Source organism: Oratosquilla oratoria, chromosome 41, assembly GCF_046742065.1.
Source record: "Oratosquilla oratoria isolate Oo_2021 chromosome 41, ASM4674206v1, whole genome shotgun sequence".
In the NCBI taxonomy this organism is placed as follows: domain Eukaryota; kingdom Metazoa; phylum Arthropoda; class Malacostraca; order Stomatopoda; family Squillidae; genus Oratosquilla; species Oratosquilla oratoria.
The window spans coordinates 27,491,533-27,518,227 of NC_134817.1; the positions used below are offsets into that span (position 1 = coordinate 27,491,533).

At 41.2% G+C, this 26,695-nt stretch overlaps 1 protein-coding gene across 2 annotated transcripts; it reads left to right on the top strand.

The window, feature by feature from the left end:
• Positions 1 to 3,980: 3,980 nt before the first annotated feature.
• LOC143021076 (putative ferric-chelate reductase 1 homolog) lies at positions 3,981 to 24,462 on the top strand. Of its 2 annotated transcripts, none has more exons than XM_076178327.1 (13): positions 3,981 to 4,117; positions 11,923 to 12,267; positions 13,140 to 13,231; positions 13,429 to 13,987; positions 14,196 to 14,293; positions 14,833 to 14,941; positions 16,500 to 16,595; positions 17,386 to 17,542; positions 18,343 to 18,566; positions 19,406 to 19,529; positions 22,507 to 22,730; positions 22,988 to 23,107; positions 23,993 to 24,462. In XM_076178327.1, exons 2-13 carry the CDS (start codon positions 11,929 to 11,931, stop codon positions 24,113 to 24,115), a joined length of 2,265 nt encoding a protein of 754 aa, XP_076034442.1. In that variant the 5' UTR covers positions 3,981 to 4,117; positions 11,923 to 11,928; the 3' UTR covers positions 24,116 to 24,462. The 2 variants fall into 2 exon arrangements, with proteins under 2 accessions (XP_076034442.1, XP_076034443.1); XM_076178328.1 differs by lacking the exon at positions 3,981 to 4,117 and adding an exon at positions 8,017 to 8,193.
• The last annotated feature ends 2,233 nt before the right edge of the window (positions 24,463 to 26,695 follow it).

The following is a 26,695-nucleotide window of genomic DNA, read 5'->3' on the forward strand; positions in this document are numbered from 1 at the left end:
CTTCATTTAATCGGCGACCCCCCCTCTCCGCCCCCCCTTGCATATAAGGAGAGGACGGGGAGAAATCCCTTCGGGCTGCGTCAAAATTTACTCACACATACTACCTCACCCCCCACCCCCCTGCCCATTCCTCCTCATGCAATCACCACATCATCCATATACAACCATTCTCCACTCATCTCTGTCTTCCGTCCTCTCCCTTCCTTCCTCAACAGACATTCCCCTCTTCCCCAAAGCCCCCTTCACCCCATCCATCCACCTCATCCTAGGACGTCCCCTCATGTTCACTCCCTCCACATCTGCCTTCCATACCTCTTTTACTAGTCTTTCTTCACTCATTCTTTCCATGTGTCCAAACCATCCTAATATTCTTTCATTAACCCTATCTCCCAAATCCTTTTTCACCCCTGTTCTCCTCCTCACCTCCTCATTTCTCACTCTATCCAGCCTAGTAACCCCCACCATACTTCTCAGACACCTCATCTCAAACACATTCAAACTCCTTCTCTCTTCTTCTCTTATGTACCCCGTCTGGGGTATTGGCTGCTTGTTATTGTGGCAAAGTAGCATGCAGTCGATACTTTAGGGTCTATATGGGGCGCCCCTACGGACCAGAGCCACACATCATTTTGTCTATGATAGAAGAAAACTCTGTTCATAGAGAAATGATGACACTTTTATACTACGACTGTCCCTCCGTTATGCTGTCCCCCAACCCCTTGTTGCTGTCCTGTACCATTTCTCTGAGTATTCTCTTTCTGTGATGGGGGAATTCCCTGTGGTGGGGGAAAAGAATACTGCCACCAAGTATCCCACTTAGATCGTAAGAGACGAGAAGAAAGGGACGGGGAGTGGGACTAGGCATCCTTCTCCCTGTAGCCCCACGGGGCATATATCGTAAAAATAAAAGTGAAGGCATAGAATTTATATATATTATATAATTCATCATTCCACATGAAAAAATGTTGTAAAGTATTGATATTTTAATTTTCTTCCATAAAAGAAGCTTGAAGTCTAATATTGCGTTTTATTTGGGCCTCTGAATGTCTTCCGTCACATCGGACTTCGGAAACTTCCGAAAATACCCGACATTGCCCGAAGTGATAACACAAAAACGTGACGTCATCTACTAGCGAGTATGGAATCTAGACCTGACCAACATACACGGAAGATACACAATTTATGTAAAAAAAAAAAAAAAAAAAAAATCCGAATAGATATCACCTCCAAAACAACCATTCCTTTCCCGCTTGCAAATATGTCGATACTTTATTTCAAAGTAGATGAGTACAAATCGAGAAAAAAAAACATAAAACCGGAGCCTTGAAAAGAAAACAAACGACATGACGCCATTAGGAAGCACACAAGTTGTCAAGTTGCTCTTGTGGTGTGAATGGAACGCGCAGTTGGCATTCCAGACACGGGAGTAAAGGGCATCCGATGACTTGGATGACGGGGCGAGGGGACGAAAATGAGGGGAGAGAAAAGGAGAGAGTGGAAAAAGTGCAGTGGCGGAAATATAAACAGTAGTTAGGCCTAATTGATAGCGTTAGACAGGTATCATTTTTGAGTGAGAAAGTAGTGAAAAATGACGTCGTTAGTGTGTCCTGTGACAACGAAGAGAAGGAAGGACGGCATTCAGTAATTTGTGCACCTCAGTCACAGCTCCGAGTTTGTAAAAACAATATTTACTCTTAATCAATGATTCTAACCAATCTGATATCACTTAGCATATTATGGAGTCTTTTGATCCAGCATATTTTTCTTTTGCCCTTTTATTTTCACGCGAATGCAAATGAAAAATATGTAAGGATTGATAGCCTATTATCAAGGTATTTTCATGAACATTCAAATATTTTGTCTGCAATTGCAGTGTAGCATATCGTAATATAATTCACCATTGTTCGATTCAAATGCAACTTATTGAAATAATTTGTATTTCAATTTTGAGCATTTTGCTTCCCGACTCCATGAGTCATAATGCGAGACATACTACGCCTTCTCTTGACGTCACATCCTCAATGACGTCACATCCTCAATGCAAAGAAGAATGTTAATTATTTTCAGCTTTGTATGTAACCCTTCTTGCTACTTTTTTACAATTTCTCTTTTATCTACCCCATAACTTCTTTTAGTCACGATTTCAAATGTCCCCAGTGAAGCGCTAGTTAAACAAAATTATGTCATATCGATAGGTTTCTTTCCATGGTGTATTCTTAATGTGCTGAATCGTAGCCTACGAAACGGAATTGTGGGTCATGAGGCCACACGCCAGTGATTATGGACCTTATGTACTGAGAAGATAAGGCTGTCATTTCCGACGAGTGCCTGGTTTCATATATATATATATAATATATATATTATATATATATATATATATATATATATATATATATATATATATATATATATATATATATATATATATATATATATATATATTATTTCCGTTTGTTCATACAATCGTAAGACCAGCCTCAAACTACCAATGTTAACATTTCTAATATTTTTTTTCTTATTTGAGCAGTGTGGTGAGGACAAAGGCCCTTCATCCACGAGGTACTGAGATGGGAGAGGCTTTGAATTTTGATGTGTATGACGTGGGTGCGGGCTTAGATTCGGCCACACTTACAAGGGTGAAAGGGCATCTGATAAATAAACAAATAGATAAATGAATAAACAAACAAATAGATAAATGAATAAACGAACCAATAGATAATGAATAATCAAACAAATAAATTAATAAAATAAATAAATAAACAAATAAATAGATACATTAATAAATATATATTCTTAAGGTTTCTGGCAATTACAATCTTATCAATATTTCTTATATACAAAGAAAAACAGTAAATACCAGACTGTGATATAGTATATTATATATGTATCATACATTACGTAGGTAGAACTAAATTCCAAACAATTATATCAGTATTCTAATCCGATGTCGGCCATTATCATGCACCGACAGCCTGGGCCTCTGCTTCTTTGAAGCTTCTCACACGCAGCTTTATACTATAAGTGGAGACTAATCACCACTAAAAAAGGAAAATAGATGAATAGATAGATGAATTAAATAAACTTACCAAATTCAGTGTAATGTCCCTATAGATACAAGAGTTTGTTCTTGTAGACAAAAATAATGACAAGATATCCAGGTTGTGGCCCCATAAACTTCAATAAATATGGAACACTGGTTTTAGGTATTGGAATAAGAAAAAAGTCTAACACATGTTACTTGCTGTACGCAATACCTGGACATTTCTAACAAAATAACAGTTGAAATTGGTCTCTCTGTCTCGTGTTGAATTTAAGATGAGTATTGATTTATATTTTGAACCCCCCAAATTCTTGTTTCACGAATGTTCCCTCACCCTGCATTTCAGTGATGTAGCCTAATTGTCTTCCATTTTCTTTATATTTCTTTACACGGCTTGTGCATAACATCAACATCCCCTGACACTAAGGAATTGATCGATTTTTCATTATTTTAATATGCTAATAATATGAAAACAGTTCGACATTTGTTAAGACTCACTGATTAATTATTTAGCAGTAGTCCTATAACTGGTCCAATATGTTACTCTGTCCACGTTCCTATTGGAGTTTGGTCCGGGTTTGATGTGGTTCCGCTTTTTTTTTCTTGACCTTAAACCTCCAAGGATTCCTTTTGTTAACAACGTATTCAACGCATTGAACCAGTGTCAATGGGGGAAATCTTATAACACTTCAACAGGTAGTGTTACGAATGAGCTACTTCAATGCGGATTGTTAGAAAAAATACAGTATTAAATTCAACAGTTGTATTGAATACATCCTATTTCAAAATTATATTTTCGTTACGGGTATGCAGTATACAATTGCAATCCTAGGAGGCGTTATAAATAATAGTAAATTTAATAGTGCGTCATGTAATTGTAATGCAAAGTTAGAGGCCCCTGAGTGAGCTTAACGCCGTGAGTGAATGGCGGGCCTTGGAGTGGAAGTCCTAAGAAAATAGCTGAACACTGGAACAGGTAATGCTACCTGTCAGTGTCCTTCCAGACGTGGTTGGAGGTGGATGTGTGCGTGTTGTTGTCAGCGCAACCATAGTGAAGGTCAATTGTAAAGTGATCTTGTAAGTTGATTTGAGTGTTTGTGTTTAATCGTACTAGTGTTTAGTGTAAATATCACGCCCGATAATCACTCGAACGGTGAAAGGTAAGTTCCAGAGAAGGTTTGCAGCAATACTGGGAAGTGGGGAACTGAATGCGACCAGATCTTAGTTTTTTCGCTTCATCACCTCGCTTCATCGGCCTCAGGTTCTGAGGTTATAGATGAAGCTTCGTCCAATGTTTTAACAGCATTTGGCCACTGGAAATCATGTCCTAGGATGCTTAAAAAACCTTTATTTTGTCAGCATCAGGCATCAACCAAGATTGCGTCACTGGTGTAGAAGGAAATTGCTGACATTTTACAGCGGAGGAGTTCGCCTCGCCCCCTTCACTTTTTTTTCCCCAGTCCTCCTCTATGCATGGTTTTCCGCTTCCGCCTTGAAGGTACATGCTTAGTATATGGGTAAAACTCGCCAGGCGATTTTATTCGCTTCAACTGACCCGAATTGGCGTGGGCGAAGTCTGAGGTAGTGGAAGTTTCTTTTCAGCTCGCGTCCGACCTTCAGTCGAAGTAAATTGCTTGGTGTTGACCACAAAACGCAGGCCGCGACATGGAATTGAAGAATTAATACTACTGTGCACTGTACCGCGACTCCCGCACTTCCCCACAACGTTACGCGACTTTCCTCCCCCACCGTTACGCGAATTTGGCCACCCTCCTCGCCGTTACACGACTGTGCCCCCACACCGTTACGTGACATCGGCCCCCTCTACACCGATACGTGACTATGGCCTCCTCTACACCGTTATGCGACTGTGTCGCTCTGTGCAGTGTAACGCGACTGTGGCCCTCTACGCCGTTACGCGATTGTGGGCCCCATCTACGCCGTTACGCGACTGTGGGGCCCTATCTACGCCGTTACGCGACTGTGGGGCCCTATCTACGCCGTTACGCGACTGTGGGGCCCTATCTACGCCGTTACGCGACTGTGGGGCCCTATCTACGCCGTTACGCGACTGTGGGGCCCTATCTACGCCGTTACGCGACTGTGGGGCCCTATCTACGCCGTTACGCGACTGTGGGGCCCTATCTACGCCGTTACGCGACTGTGGCCCCCTCTACGCCGTTACATGACTGTGGGACCCCTCTACGCCGTTACGCGACTGTGGCCTACACCGTTATGCGACTGTGGCCCCCTCTACATCGTTACGCGACTGTGGACCTCATCTCCGCCGTTACATTACTATGGATCTTCTATCCGCCGTTACATGACTGCCTCATTACTCCCCCCCACCCCGCACCGTAACGCGACTTCTTGCCCCCGCACCCCAATCGTTACTCTACTATCGCCCCTCCATACACCGTTAGCGACTGGTGACCATAGTATCCCAACTACCGGTAACCTCGGAAATAGTTTGACTAGTTCCGGGTTAAAAAAAAAAATATATATGGCAAAGTATGTACAGTATGCGTGCTTAAGACACATTGGTGGAACTTGAAATATTCCATTTGGAGTAACATGGTAGCCATACAATTATTGTTACACACTTCAATTTAGGTAGTTCGGTCACTTTTTAGAAGATCTTTGTCGCAACCTTTGACCGGAAGTTCCTTCGATGTTCCCGCCCACGTCTGAGGCTGGCTAAAGTTCACGGTCAAATGTTTCAGTTTTCAAAAGCTCACGATTTCTCTGTTGAAATCCACAGACTACATTTTTATCTATATATGTATTAACCTTGTTTGCTAATCAGGAAAAATAAGTATATCTTGTCTACCATATTTTTTCACCTCGCTCAAACTCGCCAGCCTTGGGTTAGTTGTTGATTCAGGTCGCCACCAGAAGCCTAACTGAACAAAATGGACAGATTACCCGAATGGTGTTAGGAAATTCCTTTATAATATCACATAGGTACATCGATTTGTGGAACACTGTAGAAGAAATAATGTAGGCCAAGAAGAGAGATTGATTTAAGGCAGTTTGACATAGTTTACCGTAGAGGAAGTCCGGAAGAAGCATCAGGTCCTGTAACTCCGTTTCGACAAATACTTCTTTTCCAAGGCTATTGAAGCTTTGTTAGCTTCTGTTTTTTTTTAATTAGATTTCTGACATTGCATACTTCCTCAGGTCTAATCTTGATCGAGATTTGTACAGTTTCAGGGTGTTGATTCTAATGATGCTGTCATCTCTTTAAATGTCCCTCCGTACAGTCATCATCGTGGACATCTCGTAGACTATTATAAACTTTTGTCTTCTCTGTATCTTCTATAGGATAATGATAATAATCCAGCTTTCTAAAGCGTTGCTCATAGGACTTGTGGTGACAGTATGGTGGCCCTTCTTTGATTTTTTTCAATTACCTCTTTAACTTTTATCAAATATGGGCTCCAAATCTGGTTCGCATATTCTAGATGTGGTCGCACTAATGCCGTGTACAGTTCTTTAAATATATTTGGGTCTAGATGCATAAATGTTCGCCTGATGATACCAACAATTTTGTTTGCTCTATTAACTTTCTCTGCTAGATGCTGTGAAAGGGTTAACTAATAGCTCCAATGTCATTTTTTCATTAGTCTTGCCTCTAGATAATATCCTTCCTTCACATCAGATCTGCCAATTCTCGTACATTTACCTTTTCAGGATGAAAGTAAAGCCTCCATTTATTAGTCCATTGTTTAATGTGATTTATATCCTGCTGCAATTTATGACAATAACACATTTTCTATCATCCTAAATACCTTGGTATCATCGGCTTGTATTTCACTATTGTTTGTAACCACATTGGGAAGGTCGTTTATAAACAGGAGAGACAACAGCGGCCCCAGCACAGAACCCTGAGAAACACCACTGATTATATTTTTTCCTCTGCAAAACCATTTACTATGACTAGATGTCTTCTGCCACTTAAAAGCTCTTAATCCACTCCAGATATTTCCCTACAATACCATAATTAGCCACTTTTTCTAATAGACGCCTGTGAGGGACACTGTCAAATGCCTTGGCGAAATCGCAATACACCACATTTACTGCCGCACCCGGGTGTAAATTCTGTCCATTTGTCTAGTACTTTAATTAACTGAAGCACTAGACCTACCCTGTATAAAGGCAAATTGCTTTCTAAATGATTATCCGTTATATGCTGTATAATGTCTTATCAGCGACTCCATTATCTTGCAGACTACACTAGTTAACTGGCCAATAGTTTCCATGCTCTCTTATCTGCCTTCATGTACATGGGCTCTGAACAATCTCCAAAACCAAATGCCAAATTTATCAAATAGGCTTGATAGGTCTTAAGTCCTTCACAGGGAGTGGGGGTTCGCTCAACTTAATGAAGTTGCTTGCAGCAGAAGAAAATGGTAACTAAAACTGTAAATACTGCGAAAGGTTAAATTTCCTGATTATACTTTATACTGTCCTATTTGGGTCCTTAGTAGAATGGACTACTGAATATGTTAAATCGAAAGTTTCTCCGTCATTTCCTGACTTCAAATTACCTTTAATAACAGAATTCGTTGAGAAAATGTTATCAGCACTTTATAATACACCAGAAATTTTGGCTTTCTAAAATTCAATGCAATTTGAATTACTGAGGATTGCGCCACAAGGCCCACGAAAATACGCTAGCCAGTGCCTTTGGCGGTAAATAAGCCACGCATTAGTGTAGTTCTTCATTCTATAGGTATTTTTTTTTTTTAGTCTTTTATCGGATTCCTAGGTTAGGGTATGTTTTTTCCTTGTATTCATTTTGCGTACGGGGCGGAGGAAGGTCACTTTTAGATGACGTAATGTTGTGGCGAATTCCGTCCCAACCCGCCATTTCGGTCAAACCTGGCGTGTTGTTTACATTGCGGCGGCGATATTATAGTCTTGTTCACTGAATGGAGTTGTATGGTGACAAAATTAGTGTAATCGGGCATCTGAGAGTGCATATTGTCCTGGTAGTGAGTGAAGTGAAGAGCAGAGAGTTTTGGAATTATTTAAACGTGTTAAAGGTTTTGAGGGAAGTGTGGAGTGTTTGGGGATTTTGATGCCAGAGTAGGACATGAGCCAATGGATGTAGTAGATGGAAGGTATGGCGTAGCAAGAAGGAACTATAGGTAAGAGAAATTGATGTTTATTGAAAGGGGAAATTATCACAGTGTTTAAAAAGAAATATAGACAGGGTTGTTGGTAGAAAGGGCTAAGAAGGCATTAAATAGTTTGGAAGAGTTGGATGTGCATAGAGGAGTGGGGTGATGTCTGATCATCTGGTTGAAGAGTGAATGTAAAATGCAGAAAGAAGGAAAGGGATGGAGGGAAGTTAGCTGAAGTTGAATGAAAAAAATCAAAGCAGAGTGGCATAGAATGTGGTGAAATATAGAGGTTGAACAATATAACCTATTTTGTTAAATCTGACCAGTAGTTGAATTAAACCATATGTTGCCTCAAGAGTCAGGATTCACTAAGTGGAATCCTTCAGACCAATGGAGTTTAGTAAGTCCTTGGGCTGTCCTACAAATCTCTTGGGAAGAAACTTGAGACCGATGTCATTTTTGTATAGTTGTGGGACTTTGCCACCTGCTGAAAGTCTAAGAGAAGCAGTCACTGGTTTCAGCTCTCCAAGTGAGAAAAAGTTTAAGAAATGTAGAAGTTAACCCATTCAACTCCGATGACAAGATGTCTTGTCATTTGGTCAAATAAAACAAAAAATCATAATAAAACAACAAAATGTTTGATGATCAAACAGCACCAGAAAAATATGACGTCATCAGTCCTCCTCGAGGAGGACTGACGACGTCATATTTTTCTGGTGCTGTTTGATCATCAAACATTTTGTTGTTTTATTATGATTTTTTGTTTTATTTGACCAAATGACAAGACATCTTGTCATCGGAGTTGAATGGGTTAAGAGCAGTCAAGAGTTTTTACAAGGGTAGTAGAGCTTGTATTAGGATTGGAAATTGAGAGAGTGAGTGGTTTGAGGTAAAGGTGGGACTTTGTCAGGGATGTGTTATGTCGCCCTGGCTGTTCAATCTATACATGGATGGGGTGGTGCGAGAGGTGAATGCAAGGGTAGTGGGTCGGGGGTTGGAGATGGTTAAGGAAAATGGAGAAAAGTGGGAGATAAGCCAGCTGTTGTTTGCTGACGACACTGCACTTGTAGCTGGATCGGAGGAGGGATTGAGGAAGTTAGTGACAGAATTTGGGAAAGTGTGTGAAAGAAGGAAGCTGAAGATAAAAGTGGGTAAAAGTAAGGTGATGAGATGCACAAGGGGGGAGAGTGGTAGCAAGTGAGTATTAAGGGAGAGAGACTGGAGGAAGTGGATAATTTTAGATACTTGGGTGTGAATGTGACAGGAAAGTGGGGATGGAGGTAGATTGAGAGAAACGAATAAATGCCTTGGTGGATTAAAAAGTGTAATGAGAAATAGACATTTGGGAATGGATGCTAAGAGGAGATTTATGAAGGAGTGATTGTGCTGACAGCAATGTACGGAATAGAAGAGAGGAGTAGTTTGAATGTGTTTAAGATGAAATGTCTGAGAAGTATGAAAGGGGTTACTAGTGTGAGAAATGATGAGGGTAACGGGTGGAAAGGGAGTTGGGAGATAGGGTTGTTGAAAGAGTATTGGGATGGTTTGGACACATGGAAATAATGAGTGGAAAGATTAGTAAAACAGGTGTGGAAGGCAGAGGTGGAGGGATTGAACATGAGGGGGCATCCTAGGATGAGATGGATGGATGGGGTAAAAGGGGCATTGGGAAAGAGAGGAACGACTGTTGAGGAAGAATGGGCGAGGACAGAAGACATGGAAGAATGGAGAAGGGTTGTGTATGGATGATGCTGTGGTGGGTGAGGGAGTATGTATGAGAAAGAAATTGATGCAGCCCAAAAGGATTTCTTCCAATCTTCTTTTCTGCATGAGGGGATGGAAAGGGTGGGGGTCGCCAAATAAATGAAGTGGCCTTGCTGTGGATGTGCTGTGTCTTGCGACACTGCTTCTAACCCAGGGCAGTGGACAAGATGCAGGGATGACCCATCATCCAGGAGGTGTCAAGATAAAGAGGGAAGGTAGAGGGGAGTTGAGTATGTAGGGGATGGTATGGGTAGTAGTTCCTATGCCTTTTTCTTTTGGCTACCTCCCTTATGAGGAGGAAAAAAAGCCTTTGGTATATGTATGTATGTTAAAGTTGATGCATACCATGGGCTTGGTCCATAGTCAGATTGTCAGCCTCTTAGGGTTGCACCTCCAAATGGAGGTGAGAGATGTTGACAGAATTTGGAAATGGGCAGCTCTGCTGTCAGTCTTTATGTACCACCACAAGCAGGTGCCCATATAGAGCAGAATGAATGTCAAAAAATATTTTATGAAGAGATAAATTCAATTGGTTTCTTTAATAATTCTATTGTCATTGATATTTTGTTCCCTATGCCCAACAGTGCTTTGTTTTGTAGCAGTCTGTGAGTTAGTGGCAGTGTTGTTCTCATATTTGCACCATGCTTAGTTTGCCTCGCCATATTAACCGCTGAGTTTACCTAATTTTTATACTGTTGGTAAGAAAGGGGTGGCAGTCATGGGGTCCTGTATTTTTCCATGGAATGAAGTCCCTTTGTTAATCAGTTGTTCATACGTTTCAACTACAATTTTGCTGATATGTATGCATATGTGTCTTTGTGTGTGTATGAATGTATAAATGGTGTGTGTACATACATAAGTATGTATGTATGTATGTATGTATGGACATTGCAGGTGTCAGAACAGACTTGTTTAGTCATGTCTGGCTGGAATTTGGGGACTGGAAGGATATTGATGAATGCATATGGAAAGTTTGTCAAGCAAGGAAGATGGTGCAGGGGAGGTTCCTATATGGAGGCAGTGGGGATAAACCAGTAATGTAGGCATTGTTATGGAAATATACCCTGATATATTGCCTTTGACCCAGGTTGTGTCTGCAGACATGGTCAACTCTTCATTTTAAAGGTGTTGAAATGGGAGGAAAAGTATTTTGACAAAATTAGTGTGCTTTTTAGAGATGATCATGCATATATGCTTTTTCCTTTTAAGTGATTGATATGAAATAAAAGAAAGGAGTTTAAAGGACTTGGCATGCCTAGATCGGAGATAATATTTGATAGAGTACCTTGTAGACATAGAAACTGGAGCATATTAGATGACTGTAAAGTAAACCATTAGAATGGATAAAGAAATTCTTGAAAGCCTGATATATAAGAACAGTAGTGAAGGCTGAGATGGAGAGTAGTTACCATCAGTTCCATGGGGGTTAAACCTGGTGCCTGTAACATTCATGTATGTAAATGACAGGACAAGGGTTTTCATGTAATTACAATATATGTAATCCACCCATTACACTTGCTCATTTTGTGCATTGAGTGATCTTTACATGTACATTATTTGTACATGTAAAGCATGAGCCACTTTTTACCACTTGTGAATTTGCTAGGCTACAATTATTTGTATTTTAAATTGATCTTAGTCACTGACAGGATTATGTGCCATGTTGGTGCTAAGGTGAATCAAAGATCAGTCTGCTCCCCTTATGTCCTAGTTGTATTGTTGCTTCTGGTTACTGGGCTGCTGACATATTGAATGACCGCTGGCTGGGAGGGTTAGGACGTTGCTACTTGTGGTGAAAGTCGAGGTGATGGCGGTTCGAACCTTGCTAGTAGCGAGTTCAACTTAGGGCATTGTTCATTAGATTCTATGCTACAAAGTCCTCTGCAAGGGGCACCATCCTAGCCTCCTGATAGGGGGTATTTTGTAACAATAAACCAGTTCAGTTATTTTTTCCCATGTCATTCAAACACCGTTCTTTTCTCGTTTCAGGCCAGGATGTGCCAGCATGTGCTGCTGGTGGCCTCTCTGCTGTTACTAACAGGAATGGGCTTGTGGCCCACTGTCGCTTTCAGCATTGGAGCACCGGACACCGCATGTGACAGTATGGTTCCAGGTCATGGGTCCCCTCCCCAGTCCAGTGACACCCCTTTCTTTATCACAGCAGATAAGACAGAGGTGTCAAGTGGAGATAAGGTGCAGGTGATAATGTCCAGCCCTAATGGGGATCCCTTCAAAGGATTTTTGATCCAGGCCCGGGATACCAACACAGACAAGATCCTTGGTACATTTTCCTCAAAGGAGTACAAGTTCCTTACCTGTGGGCAAGGGTTCAATGTAAGTTCAATATTCATGGTCAGTATTTTCTTTGTCTTGGGCACACACAACAAATTGCTTACATGTTGCTAGTTTTTCTTAGTGTTGGTTGTTTTGATAATTTCCAAGTTTAAGTGTGCATTGTAAGATGTTCTAGTTACTTGTCACAAGATTGATTTCAATACAATGATGGATGCATTTTTTTTTTTTTTTTTTTTTTTGGTAGTCACATTCAGTGTACTTCGTATTTTGGGATATCTTTTTTTGTTCCTTTCTCATGAGATTTACCTGGTATTTATTATTCATTTGCTTGAATGGAGACGAGGTTTTCATTATGTATGCCATATTACACAAATATAGCCCACCAAACAACAAAAACAAAGCAAAGTATATTCTCAAATATCAACAATAATCAATTTTCACAACACCACAAGACATCAGTTACACATACATCTGCAAGTAACTTTCATTGGTCTCAAGTTTAGTTGTACCACTACATTGCAACTTAACAATCTGTTGTACCCAGGTAGGACAAGAATCACTTGTACCGGTCAGAGATTAACAGCTGATAGTTTAGATGTGTTAGATCTTTCCACCACACACTGTATTCCTGTCACAATAATTTTTGGTGAATGATCATTTAACTTGCCTGCATCTTTGTATGACTACCCATGTGTATTGCTCTGATACTGTTATAGAACAGTATTCTATGTATTATGCCTTTATATGCATCTGCGCTCTTGGTGCATGGTTATTGTCATTGTTTCTCACTGTTACATGTATGTGAAGTTTTGACAATTGCTTCTGTACATGTAGGTACATGTTTGAAAATTGTCAGTGTTTGTACATGGGACTCTTGCTAGGCTTTCATAATTATTTTTCATGTGTTTCAGAATGCTGTTACGCACATGAACTCTCAAGTAGAATATGATGTCAAGGTCAACTGGGAAGCACCTAAGGACTATACAGGATCAGTTATATTCAAGTGAGTAATGTACAAATCTTCCCCTCTTTTCTATCTTGCCTCTTGCCTTCCCCTTTCATCACTTCCCCCTCCTCTCCCTTTTGAATCTTTTTTCCCTATCCCTCTCCAATCGGTTTCAGTTTTCCATACCTTGCTCATTGTCATGATATATTGTGAATGGTGAAAATCTGAACTAAAGTAATTTTTCTTACTTGCAGAGGGACCTTCTTGGCGAACTTTACTGTCTTCTGGGTCAATGTGACTTCTGAAAAACTCTCCATAACAAAACGTGAAGTGTCAACAACCACACTCGCCCCCACCCCTGCCCCGACAAGCTCTCCTTCCACCACAGTTGGGACAACGACTACCTTGCGTGCAGTGGTTGCCAATGAGACAGCTAAAGTAGATACAGAAGGGAGTGCAGGATCTCAGGATCCTGCCACTGTGGGAGAGGAAGTTATAAATGTTGTTGAACCACCAAACAATGTAACTGATGTTAAACCTGAGGAGACTTCTACCCCTTCCAACTCTACCTCTGAAGGTGCTCCCTCCCCTGATTCTGACAGCAGCAATGACATAACCACTGCTTCTCCAGCCCCAAAGCCCACACCCACACCCAAGCCAAAGCCAAAACGCAAAGGCCCTGGAAAACGAAGGTTTGGAATTTCAGGGCTAATCCGAACCACACCTAGATCAGTCGAAGATTCTGGAAAGACTACCACACCTGCTACCACAACTACATCAGAACTACCACCAGTCTTCAGTAATAATGCTACAGTTAGTATAATTTATTATTATGTTAGGGTCATTGTCAAAATTTATGCTTGATGTATTTTGCAAAGAATTTCACCAGTTTGTTTTGCATGTTAACATGATTTTTCTACATTGGCTTAAAACATTGTAATATGTTGTCCACTAATGTGGTTAAATACATGTTAGTTTTCCATTGCTATCTTGCCTATATTTTTCATGTATACTTGTGCAGGGTGATCGGTTACTGGCTGCCATGAACACTGTGTACCTTGGGTGTGGCTTTTCAAAAGGATGCTTTGGCTTGCCTGATGGTTGTGAAGAGAAGGACAGGTATGTTTCTTATTTTTGGGGACAGGTCAAGAAGAAAAGTATATCAGGAAAGGTATATGGGGAATATTTTCTGTGAAAACAAGGATTTAAGGTAGAATTTGAGTTGTATAATATTTGTCCTTCAGGACAACTACTGTAGAGTACTGCATAAGTTTGAATCTTTTATCATGATGGTACTTGGGTGGATATCACTTTTTTGTTAAACTTGTAAGCTGAAGGGTCAGGGCTTTAATTGTTAATTCCTTCAAGTTGCCCTACATTTTTTTTTTTTTTTCAAGAGGACCTTAGTATATAGGTAATCATTACCCCTTTCCCTCGTGTCCCTAGTAGTAGTTGTGCTTAAGAACTGCCACCTTAGACCTGTAGGGTAGCTTAGTTTATATTTGCCAATGACATTGTACTAGTAGGAGGTATAAAGTATGTTTTAGTATTGCTTTTGTGGTTCTGTATTATATAACTGGCTGGATAAACATTGTGTTGATGCTTTTATCATCCTTGTTGTGAGACCCTGTGTTGTTGATTTGCATATCCTGTTGCAGATGCAATATGCTAGTGACCTACTCAAAAGTCAGTGATGGTTTTGCCTTTGAACTATTTGGAAAGAGTACAGGCTACATGGCATTTGGTCTTTCCTTTGACACGCTGATGGTAAGTTGTATGGAATTAGTGGGGATGGCTTTACTTGGGCAGCACTACAGTGACACAAGTTCTGCCCTGCTTGATGGGTGCATTTGTCTCTCTAATTAAACGAGGCATGTTTTTGATGTAGTTTGAATATTTTTGAGATGAAAAGCCTGAGAAGTATTATGGGGGTTTCTAGGGTGGATAGTGAAAAATGGGGTGAGGAGGAGAATGGGGGGTGGAAAGGGAGTTTGGAGATAGGGTTGATGGAAGAGTATGGGGATGGTTTGGACATATGGAAAGAATGAGTGAAGAAAGACTAGTAAAAGTGGTGTGGAAGGAGTGAACATGAGAGGGCAACCTAGAATGAGATGGATAGATGGGTTAAAAGGGGCATTGGGAAGGGGGATTGTCTGTTGAGACAAGGTGAGAGGGCAGAAGATAGGGGTGAATGGAGAATGGTTGTGTATGGATGATGCTGTGATGCATGAGGGGGGAGTGGGTGGGGGATGGGGGTGAGGGAGTATGTGTGAGAAAGAAATTGACGCAGCCTGAAGGGATTTCTCTCCTCCTTTTCTGCATGAGGGGATGGAGAGTGGGGGTCACTGATTTAATGAAGCGGGCTTGCTGTGGATATGCTGTGTCTTGTGACACTGCTTCTGCCCAAGGGGAGTGGACAAGATGGAGGGATGACCTGTCATCCTGGTGCCAAGATAAGAGGGTAGAGGGGAATGGAGTATGTTGGGGATGGGATGGGTGGGAGTGGTTTTTATGCCTTTGTTTTTTGGCTATATGGATGTTTTGGTCAGGTAAGTGTGATTTATTTGTAGTTCATGACTGAAGTGAGTGAATCCAAAGGAGCTCGTAACCGTGATGAGCAAAAGTATGGATGGGTGACAGAATTAATTGGATAAGGATATGTAGACTAGTGACACTGTTCTTTCAGAGGGGTATACTGAGGTTGAACTAGCCAGTTTGCCCTTCGAGTAATAGCATACATGGTGAAAAGGTATTAGTTTGGATCATGTATATTTAGTATATATTCTCATATTTCACTTGTTTTCTCAGTAAGCCAATCTAACGATTTCAACATTTTCTTGCCGAGTTAGATAAATAGTTATGTATCTCGTATGTCATTGTATTATTTTGAGTGAATGATGTGGGAGGGTCACCTTGTAATAAAGTGCGAGGGTAAACCAACTTTTGCTGATGGGCCCTGCTGTGGTGGGGGGGTGCTGTCTTGCAGCATTGCCTATGACTCGGTCAATTGGAGCTAAAATGCATGACAGCAAATAGATGTGTGACGGATGAAGGGTGTGTGTATGCTATCCTCTTTGTAAGGGGAAATGGTCCTTTTGGTGTATGTATGTAGAATATATAGTATACGTATGTATGCAAAGTGTACATGCCCTATAACTTGGCTACTTCCCTTATAAAGGTCAAAAAGTCCTTGTTATGTAGATAAATGTATGCATTGGTTCTGTACATTGTGAAATATTGGCTTAAAGTGTTTTGACAGTTGATGGCCCTCTTTGGGCAAGATTTTTTGGAGCATACTCAGTTACAGGATCTACTAAAATTTCAGGGTGATGACAGTGTGGTGGTCTGTCGTAATTTAGATGGTCACCCTGATGTTGTAATGACCTGGAATAGTGGACGTGGAAACTCTATTTTGGTAAACGTAAGTAGTTTACTCAAAATAATTCTGTAGTATCCATCAGCCTTGCTCCCTTCCCCCTTTTTTCACCTCCACCCCTATTTATTTTTCAGTTAGTTTATTTATATTTATTTATTTATTTATTTATTTTATTTTTCTTGTTGTCTTTAGTTTTCTTGTTACCACAATAAGTGACCTAGTGTGGCGACTTGCAAAATGAAAATTGGAGAGAATTGCCTCCATGCTACACATTAACCCTCCCCCCTTGTCCTCTGCCTGTATCCAGAGGTGCAACCCCTAAAGTCCGACACTCCAGTCCACAATATGTATAACTTGACAATTTTTCCCACACTTACTGTAGTTGGCATCTTGCAACTACTCCCCTGCTCTTGTTAAGCATGCAAATTCATATGAAAAGAAGACCCACATCAACATAACAGCAGTCTTGGTTCATTCTGGAGGTCTGTGGGAGGCCAGAAATAACTTATTGGCTAATTGTGGAGCTGCAGATTCCCAATTGAAAATACTGATAATACTGTAGATTCCCAATTGAAAATACTGATAATACTGTAGATTCCCAATTGAAAATACTGATAATACTGTAGATTCCCAATTGAAAATACTGATAATACTGTAGATTCCCAATTGAAAATACTGATAATACTGTAGATTCCCAATTGAAAATACTGATAATACTGTAGATTCCCAATTGAAAATACTGATAATACTGCTACTACTACTGTCACTACCATCCTTACTATCTTCACTACAATCATCATCACAACTATCACTGAGATAATCATGGTTCCACCAGGCACAGTATGGGCTTCGGGACCCCCAGGCAGCTGCCATTGATGGGCACATCTACTGTAGATTTGTGAGAGAAGCTCAGACAGAGACCTATGGCAAAATTTTTGACCTTGACAAGAGTCGGTTCCATATTATGATGGCCAAAGGAGAGCTGGGATTTAGTAAGTATTCTTTTCTTATTGGTTATCATGTTGCTTCTTCCAGACTTTTTATTTTAGAATATTTCATGAAGAACCATGCAAGATAATGTCACTTTTTTTTGCCACCCTTAAAGAAATGGGAAGACTTGTTCTTCATATGCCCTCTCCAAACCTAAAAAAACATCTTTAACCTTTGCAATGGGCAAGATGCAGGGATGACCTGTCATGCAGGAGGAGCCAAGAAAAGAGGGAGGGAGGGGTAGTGAATGGGAGAGGAGTGGGTGGGGATGAAATGAATAGGTGTGGAATTATGCCTTTTGACTTTGGCTACCTCCCTTGTAAGGGGTGGGGGGAGGCCTTTGTTCCTCTTGGTTGGAATAAGCCTATACTCTTCACCAGCCACAATTGGACTAATCCCTCTGAAAGTACAACAAACAAATATACATACATATACCGAAGGCTTTTCCCCCCTTATAAGGGAGGTAGCCAAAAAATAAAGGCCTAAAATAAACATGAAGTACATTAAAAAACAATAATCCTTTTAACTACTCATAAAACAGTTGTAACAACGCAACAAAGAACACCTTACTCTAAACCCTGTTTTCATCCTACAAACATAACACTTAGGGGTTGTGGATCTGCTAAAGATCTGGGGCAACAGATGGATTGATTGGTCCACCTCTGTTGTTCTTAGTACTGGATGCTTTTTTTTTTTTTTTATTACAAGGTATATTGCAACCTTGTAGCATGATTGATGACAGTTAATTCATTTACCACTATAATATTCCTATATCATGTTAACCATGTTTTTTTTCCATCAGATGGATACCTCACTCACCATGACACTCGTACTGTGTCCAGATCTACCGCAAGCTTGGCTGAGTTTGAGAATTTGACAGCTTCCTCGGATCTTTTCAAGTTGTTACATGGATGTTTGATGTTAGCTGCATGGATGGCCTTGGTACCTTTGGCCACACTTTTGGCCAGGTACTACAAGACCACGTGGGTGAACCATAATTCCTGTGGCATTGCACAGTGGTTCCATGTGAGTAAAAAGAAAAAAAATATATAATTTGCTGCACTATGATATTACAAAATGTGAAAAAGTAAGTCATGATAGTATTCATAGATGAACTTTGGGACATAAGGGATTGTGAGGAAGTGTAGAATAGGCCAATGTCTGACTATGGGGATGGGTGGGTTGATAAAATAGGAAATCTGGTGGCTGGTCTTGTTTTGAAGGGTTGATCACTTCAGGAATAAAATATTTGACTGTCTGTAATGCAGTGTGGGATAGTTTTTATGTTGTTGGCTTGTGTTGTTAGTAGGGGCTTGTAGTCACTGGATGTTCTCTCTCCTGTGGCAAGGTGAAGGAAATAGTCGCTGCTAAAGATCTTGGGCCTAGTCTGGAGACACTCATGGTGGTGTTCTTAAAAAATGATTCTTTCCCTTCCAATGATTTTTAAGATTTAAACAAGGAAATATATATTTTTTTAAGAATACCACCATAAGATCCTTAGGGTGGTATTCTTAAGAAATAAATCTTTCCCTTCCAAGGATTTATACAAGATTTATGTAAGGAAAGATCTTTAAGAATACCACCGTCAGTCCTGTAGGATTGCACCTCTGGGTGGAGGCAAGGGTGGTGGATTTTGTAGATGAGGAACATGGACTTTTTTTTTCTACATCCGTCTTGCAGGATCACCACTTGCAAATCCCTGTCATTAGTCCTAGAATAGAACATTTGGTTGTTACAGGACAAGGATTTGGGAGAGTTGTTCACTATAACTTTCCTAAATATTTCATTTTTTCTGATATACTCATTATATTTCATTGTATGCTGTTGACAGGAATTGTATAATTTCTGGACTTTGTACTTTTCAGTGGCATCGTGGGCTAGCTATCCTGGCGTGGTCACTGACTCTGGTTGGTGTGGGTTTCATCTTTTACTTCTTCAAGGGAGAGTGGAGACCTACAGTGCATTCTTTCCTTGGTTGTTTTGTTACAGGTAGCGTATATTCACACTACAATTTTGCTGTGATGTGATGCATGAGGTGGAATGGGGGGGGGTGAGGTAGTATATGCGAGCAAAATTTTACGCAGTCTGAAGGGATTTCTCCCCGTCTTCTTTTATGCATGGGGGGGTCGCCGATTTAATGAAGTGGCCTTGATGTGGATGTGCTGTGTCTTGACACTGCTTCTAACCCAGGGCAGTGGACAAGGTGCAGGGATGACCTGTCATCCGTGAGGTGCTAAGATGAGAGGGAGGGTGGAGGGGTGTGGAGTGTATTCAGGGATGGAATGGGTGGGAATGATTTTATGCCTTTTCGTTTTTTGGCTACCTCCCTTGTAAGGGGGAAAAAGCCTTGGTATATGCATGTATGTACAATTTTGTTCTTAGGGAGGGGGTGGTTGACATTGATGTGTTGTGGTAGACATGTAGCTTCTATCTATTTACCAATTAGCTTCATTCATCTTTTAAGGGAAGTAACCCAACTAAGGCATGCACCCTAGCCCTACCATTAAAGTCCTGTCCATCGTGAATTTCCATTTTATCTTAGCTTCTTGTGGATGAAGGGTCATCCCCAGTGGCAGCTTGTAGCTAAAATTAGTGGGGATATTGCTTCAGAAAATTTTTAGCCATTGTATTAATATTGTTACCTGAAAGAAGGGAATGTCTGTTGAGGAAGGAGGGGAGAAGACAGAAAGTGGGGGTGAGTGGAGAATGGTTGTTTGGATGATGATGTGATGTATGGAAGGGAGTGGGTGGGGCATGGGGGGGGGGGATGAGGGAGCATATGTGAATGGTATTTTGACACAGCCCAAAGGGATTTCTCCCCATCTTCTCTTTCTGCATGGAGGAGGGGTGGTCGCTGATTAAATGAAGGGGCCTTGCTGTGGATGTGCTGTCTTGCTGCATTGCTTCTGACCCAGGGCAGTGGGCGAGATGCAGGGATGACCATCCAGCAGGAGCCAAGAGAAGAGGGAGGGATGGGTGTTGAATGGGAGTGGAGTATGTGGGGATGAAATGGATTTATGCCTTTGACTTTGGCTACCTCCCTTGTAAGGGGGGGGGAGCTCTTGGTATATGTATGTAAACTGAAACAATCATAAACACAAAATTTATGCATAAACAAAATAACAAAAATATTGATGGCCTAAATTGTCATAATTCATGTTTGATCCATTCATTTAATTTTCTGTAAATTGAGCCAAAAATAAATTAAATAGAATATCTGTAAGCATATCTGTAAGCATAAGAGAAGAAGAGAGAAAGAGTTTGAATGTGTTTGAGAAGTATGGTGGGGGTTACTAGGCTGGATAGAGTGAGAAATGAGGAGGTGAGGAGAACAGGGGTGAAAAAGGAGCTGGGAGATAGGGTTGATGAAAGAATATTAGGATGGTTTGGACACATGGAAAGAATGAGTGAAGAAAGACTAGTAAAAGAGGTATGGAAGGCAGATGTGGAGGGAGTGAACATGAGGGGACGTCTTAGGATGAGGTGGATGGATGGGGTGAAGGGGGCTTTGGGGAAGAGGGGAATGTCTGTAAGCATATCTGTAAGCATAAGAGAAGAAGAGAGAAGGAGTTTGAATGTGTTTGAGATGAGGTGTCTGAGAAGTATGGTGGGGGTTACTAGGCTGGACAGAGTGAGAAATGAGGAGGTGAGGAGGAGAACGGGGGTGAAAAAGGAGCTGGGAGATAGGGTTGATGAAAGAATATTAGGATGGTTTGGACACATGGAAAGAATGAGTGAAGAAAGACTAGTAAAAGAGGTATGGAAGGCAGATGTGGAGGGAGTGAACATGAGGGGACGTCCTAGGATGAGGTGGATGGATGGGGTGAAGGGGGCTTTGGGGAAGAGGGGAATGTCTGTTGAGGAAGGAAGGGAGAGGACGGAAGACAGAGGTGAGTGGAGAATGGTTGTATATGGATGATGTGATTGCATGAGGAGGAATGGGCAGGGGGGTGGGGGGTGAGGTAGTATGTGTGAGTAAATTTTGACGCAGCCCGAAGGGATTTCTCCCCGTCCTCTCCTTATATGCAAGGGGGGACGGAGAGTTGGGGTCGCCGATTAAATGAAGCGGCCTTGCTGTGGATGTGCTGTGTCTTGCGACACTGCTTCTGACCCTGCTTCTGACCCAGGGCGGTGGGCAAGGTGCAGGGATGACCCGTCATCCAGGAGGTGCTCAGATGAGAGGGAGGGTGGGAGGGGTGTGGAGTGTATTTAGGGATGAAATGGGTGGGAGTGTTTTTATGCCTTTCCCTTTTTGGCTACCTCCCTTGAAAGGGGAAAAAAGCCTTGGTATATGTATGTATGTATCTGTAAGCATGATAATCATCTACTTCTACACTTTATCACATTCAATATTTTTTTAAGGACAACGCATGCCAAGTCAAAAAAACACTACCTTCTATTTGCATAACAGGGTCAGTGCTGTCTGACTGCATACACACAACATCCAAACACTGTAGGAACTGTGAAGCACAGTTCCATACAAGGATTTTTTAATTATTTCATGAGTTAGGGGATGGCTACTGCTATTAAGCCCAATGTTGTAGATAATAATGAGTGAAAATGGGAGGGGTACTGCAATCTGCAATGCCTCTACATGAGCTGATATTGGTCATTCCTGTCCCCTGCCCACTGCCTGAGTCGGAAGTAGTGCAACAAGAAACCACACATCCATGGTGGGGCCAGACACTTCATTTACAAGGCAAACTGTCTCCTTGTCCCTTTGTGCAAAAATAAAGATGAGGAGAAATGGATAGCATTTATGTATGTACATATGTATACATGGGCATACATGCCATTTCTCCCTTATAAGGTAGTGGCCACCCTACATCCATCCAAAATCTTTGTTGTCCTCATTTAAGCACCCTGTGTATTTGTGGATGAAGGCCATTGCTTGGATCAAAGATCATGCAGCAAGAGACACACATGCACACGCAAATCACAAATCTATAATTGTTTCCCTTTTCAGGTTTGGCCTTTCTTCAACCTTTCATTGCCATGCTGAGATGTTCCCCCGACTCTAAAAATAGGCCATTTTTCAATTGGATCCATTGGTTTATTGGCCAGTCAGCCTTAATTATCTCAATGGCTGCCATTTTCTATGGACTGGAGGCCTATGGCACAAAGACATGGGTTTACTGGATGCTGATTCTCTTTATTGCATTCCACTGCCTCACCCACATTATTCTTTCCGTAAGTATAATTATGTACATGCTGTATATAATGAATTGTACATGTTAGTAACACATCATTTTGACTTTCAATCATGTTATTCAGATTTCTTTATGAATGTAGGATATATAAAAGAAAGGGTGACTGCACACACATGCACTAAAGGCTCTTTTGATTTGCTTATATGATAGGTTATTAGAACCATACACTTCACCAACCCTAACATTGATTCCCTGAAAATAATGAGTGTCTCAGCTTGGCTCTTTTCTGTGACTCAGGTTGCCCAGTGTGCAAGTGATGCATCATCGGGCTCTAAGCAAACCAATATATTCCCCTTGAAGGACCTACATACTCTAACCCCAGCCCACCACAACCCTGACAAGGCTTCTGATGCTCCTGTAAGTATACCTTTTTATTTGGTACCTAAAAGCAATTCCTGTTCTGCAAGATTTATTTCCCACTTACAAGGGAGTTTGCTCACCTAAAGCAAAACTTGGGCTTCACCCATCCAAAACACATTTCATGATAAACATGCATCATATCAGTATTAAAGCTATCCTTCCAACAGCACTGCCTTGTTTGAATTGGTAGTTTAAATTTTTTTGTGGGTACTTGTTCTTTTGAATGCTTGCTGGCTGAGCTGGTTAGAACGTCACTACTTTTGGTGAAGGTCAAGGGAGTGGTTATTTGAACCCTGCTGCGAGTTGGATCAAGGGCATGGTTTATCCAATTTCATGCTACAAAGTCCTCTGTCAGGGGAGCCTTCTGATAGGGGCTTTGTAATGTTAAGCTGAATCCCTTGTTTTGTTCAAAATTTATGGTTTGTTCTTGGTCGTGTACAATCGTGTGGAATTTAGTAAATGTTCCATCACTAATTTTCCATTTGTGGTATTTCTGTAACTGAAACCTTAGATTCTACAGATTTTCAGATTAAGGAATATCTTCTCACACACACACACACACTCACTCACTCACTCACTCACTCACTCACACTCACTCTCTCTCTCTCTCTCTCTCTCTCTCACTGCAATATGTATGTTGTGAATTAACCCGAGATCTTGTACTGCATGTCTGTTGGTGACATACATACATATACCAAGGGCTTTTTACACCCATACAAGGAAGGTAGCCAAAGTCAATAGGTATGGAACCACTCCCACCCATTTCATCCCTGCATACTCCACTCTCATTCACCACCTCCCTCCCTCTTTTCTTGGCTCCTCCAGGAGCCTCTTGGTTTGTCAGTTGGTGACAAACCCTCTTATAGTTTTCATTATTTGCAGGGTTCTGCCTTCAGACGTGCCCTTTTGGCTTTATATATCTTGGTCGTCTTCTCGATAGCTGCAATAGTGATTGCAGCAACTGTGCTAGAAGAAGATTTGCTGGAAGAAGTTGGACTTATTTAAGTTCATTTGGGTAGTATACACTGATGGGAACAGCAAGTGGCCAGGAGTACTAATTTTAAGGAAGAGCTTGTATTATTTCTCAATGTCACAGAAATTAAATGTATTTGTACGTGTTTATACTTTATATTTATATAGTTTTAATCTCAAATATATTAGCTATATTTATTTGTATATAGTTTTTTATTATTAGCTTGTCGAAACAAATATATTTAACCCTTGATTTACTGGTCTTCATTTCTGCATTTATTGGAAGATCGGGTTTTGTTTTGATATTTGTTTCTATAACCTCCCCACATATGAACATCTCTTAAAATTGTACTTTCAATAATAAATACACAATTGCTCAAGTTCTTGTGTTCATAGACCCGAATGAATGTACATGAAAGAAATAAAAAGGTGCATACATAAACATGCATACCAAATGGGGTGCCAAATCAAAATATCACCTACCCCAGTCCCCAGCCACACTTCTCAAGTCGAAAGGCAATGCAGCAGGACAGCACCTCTGCAGCTGGTTTACACCCAATTTTTACTAGGCAGCTATCTGTCATAATAACTGGTGGGGGCAAAAGAATACTGCCACAAAGTATTTCCACTTGCGTCGTAAAAGGCGACAAAAAAGGGACAGGGGATAGGAGTCCTACCTGTAGCCCCAAATGGGGACATTCCTAAAAAAGAAAGTAAAGGCATTAGAGGATCTGGGAGCTTTCCAACCAGTACCCTAAGGTTTGGGTCTTTTTAATATGGCAGCCTCGCGTATCCAATTGCTCCTCATGACGCCTACGTGTGCGGCACCGTATGGAAGGGGTTAATGTGCATGGATGTGGTACAGATGAGAGTAAAAGGGAAGAGATAGGCAGTATGTTTGTGAGAAGAAAGATGGATGTGATGGCTTTGAGTGAAACAAATGAAAGGAAAGGGCAATTGAGTATGGGAGTGTAGCTGGGAGGTACTCGGGAGTGAATAGGGGATGAGGGAGAGAAGGGGTGGCTATACTAGCAAGTGAAGAGATAAGTAAGCGGGTAGTGGAGTGGAAGGAGGTGTCATCGAGGTTGATGTGGATGAAGGTGAAGCTGGGAAAGATGTGGGTTTTTGTAAGTGCGTATGGGCCTGGTAGTGAGAAGAGCGTAGAGGAAAGGGAGGCTCTTTGGGTAGATATAAATGAGTGCATAGAGGGATTAGGGAGAAATGTCAATGTAGTTGTATTGGGAGACCTAAATGCTAGGGTAGGAAATGAACCAATTGACTGAGTGATTGGGAAGTATGGAGTTCCAGGTAAAAATTGTAGTGGAGAATTGATGATGTCTTGAAAGAGTTGATAGCAAATACAGTGTTTAAGAAACTCAAGCATAAGTACACATGGGAGAGGGTGGCAGATAGTGTTAATGGACTATATAGTGGTGACCAGGACTATGGTAGGAAGAGTTAAGGATGTACATGTTCTAAGGGGAGAGAGAGGGGGAATATCAGATCATTTCCTGGTGGAAGGTAAATTGAGTGGAGAAAGAGGAAAAGGGCAGAAGGTGGGGAGGTACTTAGAGTGAATTGCTTAAATGAGGAAAAAAAGGAGAATGAGTAAGTTGAGAGAGGAGTGGGGAGAGTAAAGGATAGAGTAGAACTAGGAATGGGGATGGTTCAAGGAGGGAGTAATAAGGTATGCAAAGATGGTGTGTGGAACAAGGAGGGCGGGAGGAAATAGAAGGAAGGGTAGTGAGTGGTGGGATGAGGAAACAAAGAAGGGTGTAGAAGAGAAGCAGGCATTCATAGATTGGCTACAAATTAGGATGAGGGAATCGTATGAGAGGTACAAAGTAAAGAGAAAGGAAGTTAAGCTTAAGATAAAGGAAGCAAAAAGGAGAGCGGATGTGAAATGGGGAAAGAGTAGGATAGAAAATTTTGAAAGTAAGAAAAAGATGTTTTGGAAGGAAGAGGAGGCAAATCAAGTAGAGAAGAAAAGGTAAAAGGTGCAGATAGAGAGATGATAATGGAAGAGAAGGCAGTGAGAGGAAGGTGGGCAGAGTATTTTAGGGAGTTGCTAAATGTGAAGGAGGATAGGGAGGGAAAGGTAGTTGCAGTGGGAAGCGCAAAGAAAATGTGTGATGAGTGAGGAAAATGAAGGAGTTATAGGGAAGGATGAAGTGAAAGCAGCTGTTAAGATGATGAAAGCAGGTAAGACACCTGGGTTGGATGGATGCCATGCAGAATGTCTGAAGAAAGGAGTTAGTTATGGTGGACTGGCTGGTGAGGTTATTTCATGTTTGTTTAAGAGAGGGTAGAGTGCTGGAGGACTGGAGGAGTGCCTGTATAGTTCTGTTTTACAAAGGAAAGGGGGACAAATGTGAGTAGTAGTTAGTGTAGTTGGGAAGGCTTATGGGAGGGTCTTGATTGAGAGATTTAGGAGAGGAACAGAGGGAGTAATTGGTGAGGAACAGTGTGGTTTTAGGACAGGTAGAGGTTGTGTAGATCAGATTTTTGTGGTAAGACAGATATGTGAGAAAGCTATAGGAAAAGGTAAGGATGTTTTTTGGGCTTTTATGGATCTGGAAAAGGCTTACGACAGGGTAGACAGGAAGGCACTGT

Excerpts from the sequence above, each read along its gene's own strand:
- LOC143021076 (XM_076178327.1), top strand. The coding sequence starts at position 11,929 with ATGTGCCAGCATGTGCTGCTGGTGGCCTCTCTGCTGTTACTAACAGGA. Across the intron at positions 17,543-18,342 it reads CAAAGGAGAGCTGGGATTTA|ATGGATACCTCACTCACCAT; the intron begins GTAAGTATTCTT and ends TTTTTCCATCAG. Across the intron at positions 18,567-19,405 it reads GCATTGCACAGTGGTTCCAT|TGGCATCGTGGGCTAGCTAT; the intron begins GTGAGTAAAAAG and ends TGTACTTTTCAG.